Below are 7,598 nucleotides of genomic sequence, written 5' to 3'. Positions count from 1 at the left end.
GAGCCTCAGGCGGCGGTCTGGTGGAGCGGAGGAAGAAAGAGGACCCCGACGCCCCTGCGTTGGGCAAGGTAAGCGCTTCCCCACACAGCTCGGCTTCAGGCGCCTGTGCTCCTGCCCCCTTGGTCCTTGGCTGGTCCCTGCTCCTGCTCCCTTTGTGTGTGGGTGGCTGGAGAGGACGACAGCCTGCAGAGCTGAGCTGCCCCAGTGCCCCCCCCTCCCTGCTCCAGCCTCTGTCATGCCCGGTATCTGAGTTCACGGCCGCCCGGGGGGGCAAGTGAGGCAATTTGCCCCAGGCCCTGCAGGGGCCCCCATGAGTATGTCGGAGGCTCCCCCTGCCCCACGTGTATGTCAGAGGCTCCTGGAAGAGGGGGTAAGGGGCCGGGGCCAGGCACCCCCCCATCCCATCCCCCACACAGCCCTGACCCCCAGCTCCGAGCCCAGCCCCTGTGAGCCGGGCACCCCCGAACCCAGAGCCCAGCACCCCACCCAGCCCTGGGCAACAGCAGCACCACCCCCAGGCAGCGACAGCCCATTGGTACCAGCCATCACCATCGCCCAGCAACAGCCCATTATGTAATTGCAAATGTATACATACCATTACAGCTTTTAATGTTTTTAAATAATGTATTTAGTGTATTTTCAAATTATTACAAATTAATTTTTGAATGTATTTCACTAGTTATTTTTTACATTTCCAAATACATGTTACTATAGTATTGCAACTTTTTTTTATGGAAGGGGCCCCCGAAATTGCTTTGTCCCAGGCCCCCTGAATCCTCTGGGCGACCCTGTCTGAGTTTTAAGCCCTGCTGCTGTGTTACGCCTGCATAAATTATAACATGTTACTCTGTGACCGTGTATTGTGTATAATGTATGTGATTTATTTTGGGGGGGTGCGGGGGGTGCAAGGTGAAAGTTTCGCCTAGGGCGCAAAATATCCTTGCACCGGCTCTGCTCCTAGGCAGAAGAAACTTGCAGTTGATCTCATTAAACCAAGGATAGGGCTGCTAAGTGTCAAACATCTCACAGACCTGTCAAGCGCAGAGCTCTCAGGTGTGCCAGATTTGACAGGACATTCTGTATTTCAGCTGACTCAACCATCTGTAGAGTTGTTATGGAGGTTTGCAATGCAATTGCGACTGTGAAGGTTGCTAATGTCTCTGAAATAATAGCAGTCTTTGAGTGAATGGGCTTCCCAAACTGTACTGGTGCCATTGATGGCACACACATGCCCATTGTCTAAACCACTCCCCAAGGTGTACATGAATATGTAAACTGTTGATTGATCTTCCTGCTGGAGTTGTCAGTCCTGCTCCTTCATGGCATGGTCACAATGTTCTCTTTAATTTTTCCCATGCATGTGCAGAATGAATTTTATTTGCACCAATATGGAGGTGATGTGTGGCGAGGGGTGGGGCCGTGGGGTTTGGAGTATGGGAGGGGGCTCAGGGCTGGGGCAGAGGGTTGGGGTGTGTGTGTGGGGGTGAGGACTCTGGCTGGGGATGCAGGCTTGGGGGTGGGGCCAGGGATGAGGAGTTCAGGATTTGGGAGGGAGCCAGGAGCGGTGCCAGGGTTTTTGGCGCCCTAAGCGGGGGTCCTTCCGCGCTCCCGGTCTTCGGGGCACTTCGGCAGCGGGTCCTGGAGTGAGTGAAGGACCCGCCGCAGAACTGCCGCCGAAGACCTGGAGCGCGGAAGGACCCCCCACCGCTGAATTGCCGCCCCCCCAAATCCTGGTGCCCTAGGCGACCGCCTAGGTCACCTAAATGGAAGTGCTGGCCCTGGAGGGAGTTCAGAGCTGAGGCAGAGGATTGGGACACAAGAGGGTGAGGGCTCAGGCTGGGGCTGAGGGGTTCAGGGTGTGGGTGGGGGCTCCAGCTGAGAGTGTGGGCTCTGGGGTGGGGCTGGGGATGAGAGGGGTTTGGGGTGCAGGCTGCCCTGGGGCCGCAGCCAGGAGAGAGGACTCCCTCCAGCCCTCTCTCGCTGCAGCAGCACCGGGGCTGAGGGGGAAGGGGCCAGAGCCACGGGAGAGGCCCTTGATAGGTTGCTGTGCGGCTGTGCAGCTTAGAGGGAACTTAGGTCATGGGCAATGTATTTGGCTACCGTTCTCTCATCCCTCTCCAACATCCTCTCAGTTGCAGCTGCTTCTGTTGGTCCTGTTCCAGCATCTCCTTCTACATTTCCAAGAACTATTATGATCTGCTGGCAAAGTCCCTCTGCATCTCCTGGAGCGGTTTGTCTCAGGCCCTCCTTTTCCCTTGGAGGTTGGGGGCCCTCTTGCTGACAGTCCATGACATCCTGGGGGACAGCCTCACCTCCACCGGAGAGAAGGCTCTGAAATGAAGTGCAACACTCCATTGCTTTTCTGTCTGGGGGGAAAAATGAAAAACTTCTCTCCTTTAACTTATTGCCTCACACCGAAGAGAGCATTTCTCTGCTCAGAAACTGCTGTTTCCCAGTTCCTCCTGACTAAAACAATGGTGAATGCTTTACACTATATTTATGTATACACTTCCCCAACCCCATGGAAGCCAATTTTATTGTTAGATATATCTCTATAAATAAACTGGCTTTTATGGGTTGGGGATGTGTACAGTACCTCTCCCAGCTTTGGGCTCTCCAGCTGGACTGGCTCAGGTTAATTGACTCACTTTCCCCTGACTTGAGGCAGGGGGAGGAGAATGACTTGCCAGATGTGAGGGGCTCTTCTGAGAAGGGGGGGGGAGGTGACATGAGAGAGACTGTGGGGAAGGGTTGCCTGTGCAGTGGAGTGAGAGAGCAGATGCCCCCAGGAGGGGTGGGTGGGGCACTGGAATGATTTATAGAATGGGGATACTGAGAACCACTGACCCTAACTGTAAACCCGGTAGATCATAGACACACAGGCCTGGAACGGAGCTGGAGAGGGCAGCTACTCCAGACCCCTGCTCTCAGGGCAGGCTGGGTATTCCCTAGACCGTCCCTGGCAGGTGTCTGTCTAACCTGCTCTTAACAATCTCCAGTGATGGAGATTCCACCTGGCCCCTAGTTCCAGCACCTCTGTTGCTGGGACTGGAGCGTCCAGGGCTGCGCTTGGCACGGGTCGGGCCCCACACAGCCCTGCAGCGTCTGGCCGTATGACGCTGGTATCGGCGCTATAGGGAGGCTCGGTCCCGTCCCCTGAGGTTTTCTCACGCAAGGTGACCCCCCTCCCCAGCTGTGCCTTTCCCGCCTGCTGGCTCCCAGCCAGCTCGGCTCTGCCGTGACCCACGGGCCCGCCCTGCGCAGAGCCAGCACCTGAGCCGCGGGGAGCCCGGGAGCGCTGGGCCAGGTGGCTTTGCCCACGCGGAGGCAGCGGGAGCCTGTGGCTGGGAGAGCCCATTGCTCAGCGCGGGGGGGCGGCAGCCGCAGGCGGGGGGGAGGAGGCAGGGAGCAGGGGAGGGGGCAGAGCAGCCGCCGCCTGGGTACGCAGGGAGCCGGGCAAACATGGTCGCTGCTCACGCTTCCCATTCGTCCTCCTCCAGCGAGTGGATCGCTTGCCTGGATAAAAGGTACCAGCATCTTCCCGGGAGCGGCGGCAGGAGGGCTGGAGCGGGCGTGCGAGGGGGGCCCGCTGTGCCTGCGGCCCCAGCTCCCCCCGATAAGCCCGGCTTACATAAGCAGCGTGCTGGTCGTAGGCAACCTGCCTGGGGGGAGCAGTGGGGCCGCTCGGGGGCTGAAAATGCCCATAGGAGGGGTACATGCACCGGCAGGAGAGGGGGTTTAGTGCCATTGTAAGAGCCCAGCGGGTCTCGTTGCCGTGGGATTCTGGTGCCTTGGAAATATTGCACGTGGTGGAGGTGAAATGTATCAAAGAACCGCCCCCCCACCCCCGTTCCTGATGGGTGTTGGTTTAGGGCTGCTGCTGGCTTTGCATAGGTTGCCGATAGGTGCAGGAGGCAGAGGAATCAGTAAGCAGCACACAAGCATACGTCCAGCACTGATGATAAAACTACTGTGGGCATTATGGGAGAGGTTAAATCCTGCATTGATGGGGAATGGGACTGTGGTCTAGGTCTTTTCTAGCTCTAACTTCTCTGATCCTAAATAATATCAGGGTTGGTGCACTCTGGGTTAATAGCTCCAGTGGATGCTTTGAATGACTGCATATTGGGATTACAGCATAAACCTTTTTGTGAAGCTTTCAGTTAATAGACTGTAATGGTCTAAAAGTCAATTCCACCTACTTGCCTTTTGAATGCCTAGGATAGGTGAAACCCATCCATTCGGTTTGTTGGGTTCATAGGCCCTGTTCCACATCTAGATGTAGGTTTGCATGAAGGAACCCCATCAAGATCATCCTTCTCTCCCCACAGATCTCCCTTCCATCATCCATGTGGGGGGAGAAAAAGAGACTCCCGTTCTGCTACCCCTTTCACCAGGATGAAAAAAAAAAAGATCCTCACCATCCTACACAGGCAGATGAAGGACCCTTGGCTTGTAGAGACTTGTTTAAATACAAGTTTTCTCTGCAGTCTCTTTAAAGAGCACATCAGTGGACTGTAATTGTTCCCAAAACACTGACAGGATAATTTTCTGTTGGATCAGATTGTAGGCCTAGTAGTAAACATTAAAACGGTTAGTATTTATAGTTTAACATGGATTAAAAGGTGATATGTTAAAACTTTATAAAATGTAAATAAATAGTTATTAAAAAAACATTTTTGTATTTCACACTGGGTGTTGGTGGAGGAAAAACGTAAGTCCTATGCTGTCAGCAGCTGTGTGATGTCTGATTATATGGTAGGTGTGGGACGTTATACATTCCTTACTATATTATCTTCAGATTTAATTGATCGGATTACACTGCAAGCTTTAAAGATATCCAAGAGAATATACTGCACTTAACAATATAGCAGATTATTGAATGCTTTTGTCAGTAGGAGTCATTTGGGCTATATTTTGGTTGGTCTTTTGTGTGTGCGCAAGGAATCTTCTTGTCCCTTCTACCCTTGTGCAGGTGCAAGCCATGGTGTCATTGGTATTAAAATCCCAAAGGAGAGATGGTTGGAGCACAAGTTGAGAGGATAGTAGAGCTCCCAGTCCAGTGTAGACTCCTCAGATCCCATAGAAGAATTCTGGCTGAAACAGCCTCCCTGAGCCCACCACACCTACACAGTGCAGGCTGTTACTCAAAAGTATAACTCTCTTAAAAAATAATATACAGTATCTGTGAAAATTAGAACTACTGAGACAGAAATACAGATAAAACTGGAGTAGGTTGGTCAGACATATAAAATTATGGGCTACTTAAACTGAAAGAACATAAGAACATAAGAACGGCTGTACTGGGTGAGACCAAAGGTCTATCTAGCCCAGTATCCTGTCTACCAACAGTGGTCAATGCCAAGTGCTCCAGAGGGAGTGAACCTAACAGGTAATGATCAAGTGATCTCTCTCCTGCCATCCATCTCCACCCTCTGACAAACAGAGTCTAGGGACACCATTCCTTACCCATCGTGGCTAATAGCCATTGATGGACTTAACCTCCATGAATTTATCCAGTTCTCTTTTAAACGCTGTTATATCCTAGCCTTCACAACTCCTCAGGTAAGGAGTTCCACAAGTTGACTGTGCGCTGTGTGAAGAAGAACTTCTTGTTATTTGTTTTAAACCTGCTGCCTATTAATTTCATTTGGTGACCCCTAGTTCTTGTATTATGGGAATAAGTAAATAACTTTTCCTTATCTACTTTCTCTACATCACTCATAATTTTATATACCTCTATCATATCCCCCCTTAGTCTCCTCTTTTCCAAGCTGAAAAGTCCTAGCCTCTTTAATCTCTCCTCATATGGGACTCTCTCCAAACCCCTAATCATTTTAGTTGCCCTTCTCTGAACCTTTTCTAGTGCCAGTATATCTTTTTTGAGATGAGGAGACCACATCTGTATGCAGTATTCAAGATGTGGGCGTACCATCGATTTATATAAGGGCAATAATATATTATCCGTCTTATTCTCTATCCCCTTTTTAATGATTCCTAACATCCTGTTTGCTTTTTTGACTGCCTCTGCACACTGCGTGGACATCTTCAGAGAACTATCCACGATGACTCTAAGAACTTTTTCCTGATTTGTTTTAGCTAAATTAGCCCCCATCATATTGTATGCATAGTTGGGGGTATTTTTTCCAATGTGCATTGCTTTACATTTATCCACATTAAATTTCATTTTCCATTTTGTTGCCCAATCACTTAGTTTTGTGAGATCTTTTTGAAGTTCTTCACAGTCTGCTTTGGTCTTAACTATCTTGAGCAGTTTAGTATCATCTGCAAACTTTGCCCTTTTTACCCCTTTCTCCAGATCATTTATGAATAAGTTGAATGGGATTGGTCCTAGGAGAACACCACTTGGAGAACACCACTAGTTACCCCTCTCCATTCTGAGAATTTACCATTAATTCCTACCCTTTGTTCCCTGTCTTTTAACCAGTTCTCAGTCCATGAAAGGACCTTCCCTTTTATTCCCATGACAACTTAAAGCATGGGCCTGATTCTCTACTCTGATATTAACAGCAAGGGGGAAGGAATGCAAGCCAAAATAGGGAAAGAATAGATTAAATAATATTGAAAAAAAGTTAGATGTATTCAAATTGTCAGAGCCTGCTGAAACTCATCCTAGGGTACTTAAGGAACTAGCAGAATCAAGCTTGGAACAGTTAGCAGTTATCTTTGAGAACTCCTGGAGGATGGGTGAGGTCCCAGAAGACTGGGGAAGGACAAACTTAGGACCCACCTTTAAAAAGGGGAATTTATAGATGAGTCAGCCTAATTTTGAAAGCTGGAAAGATACTTGGGCAAATTATGAAACTATTGGTTTGTAAATACCTAGAGGATAATAGGGTTATAAGGACAAATCCATTCGGGCTATTGAAGAATAAATCAAGCCAAACCAACCTTATTTCCTTTTTGACAGGGTTACTGGCCTAGGGGATAGGGGAGAAGCAGTTGATGCAGTCCTAAATTACATTCTCGTAAGCAAACTACGGCAATGTGGTCTAGATGAAATTACTTTAAAATGGGTGCACAACTAATTTCCCTCTAAGCTGCGTGGCTGCGCAGCAGGCTATCAAGGGCTGCGCAGGGGCAAGAGGCACCTTTCCTCTGGCCCCAGAGCTGCTGCGGCGAGAGAGGGCTGAGGGGTGTCCTCCCTACCCACAGCAGCCCCGGGGCAGCCTGCATGCCAAACCCCTCATCTCTGGCCACACCCCAGAGCCTTCATCTCCCAGCCAGACCCCTCACCCTCCACACTCCAACCCTCTGCCCTAGCTCTGAGCCCCATCCCACACTTTAAACCCCCACCCTCACCACACATCCCCTCCATATTGGTGCACATAACAAAATTCATTCCGCACATGGGTGTAAAAAATTAGAGAGAACATTGGTGCACAACTGGTTGAAAGATGGTACCCAAAGCATAGTTATCAATGTGTTTTTTTTTTTTGTCAAACTGGGAGGACATATCTAGTGGGATGCTGCAGGGGTCAGTCCTGGGTCTAATACTAGTCAATATTTTCATTAATGACGTGAATAATGAAGTGGAGAGTACGTTTATAACATTTGTGATGACACTAACGTGGGAG

At 50.0% G+C, this 7,598-nt stretch overlaps 1 protein-coding gene across 2 annotated transcripts in view; it reads left to right on the top strand.

Annotated features, from left to right (window-relative positions):
- Positions 1-3,441: 3,441 nt before the first annotated feature.
- Positions 3,442-7,598, top strand: part of RAPGEF4 (Rap guanine nucleotide exchange factor 4) — a 223,578-nt gene continuing 219,421 nt past the window's right edge. For both annotated transcript variants that reach the window (XM_054044610.1, XM_054044609.1), the window contains exon 1: positions 3,442-3,527. In XM_054044610.1, the coding sequence (XP_053900585.1) occupies positions 3,463-3,527 (65 nt within the window). In that variant the 5' untranslated portion in view covers positions 3,442-3,462. The remainder of the gene's footprint in view (positions 3,528-7,598) is intronic.

The sequence above is a fragment of the Malaclemys terrapin genome, chromosome 11 (assembly GCF_027887155.1).
Source record: "Malaclemys terrapin pileata isolate rMalTer1 chromosome 11, rMalTer1.hap1, whole genome shotgun sequence".
NCBI classification, from domain to species: domain Eukaryota; kingdom Metazoa; phylum Chordata; order Testudines; family Emydidae; genus Malaclemys; species Malaclemys terrapin.
This window is presented reverse-complemented; position numbering and strand designations above follow the sequence as displayed.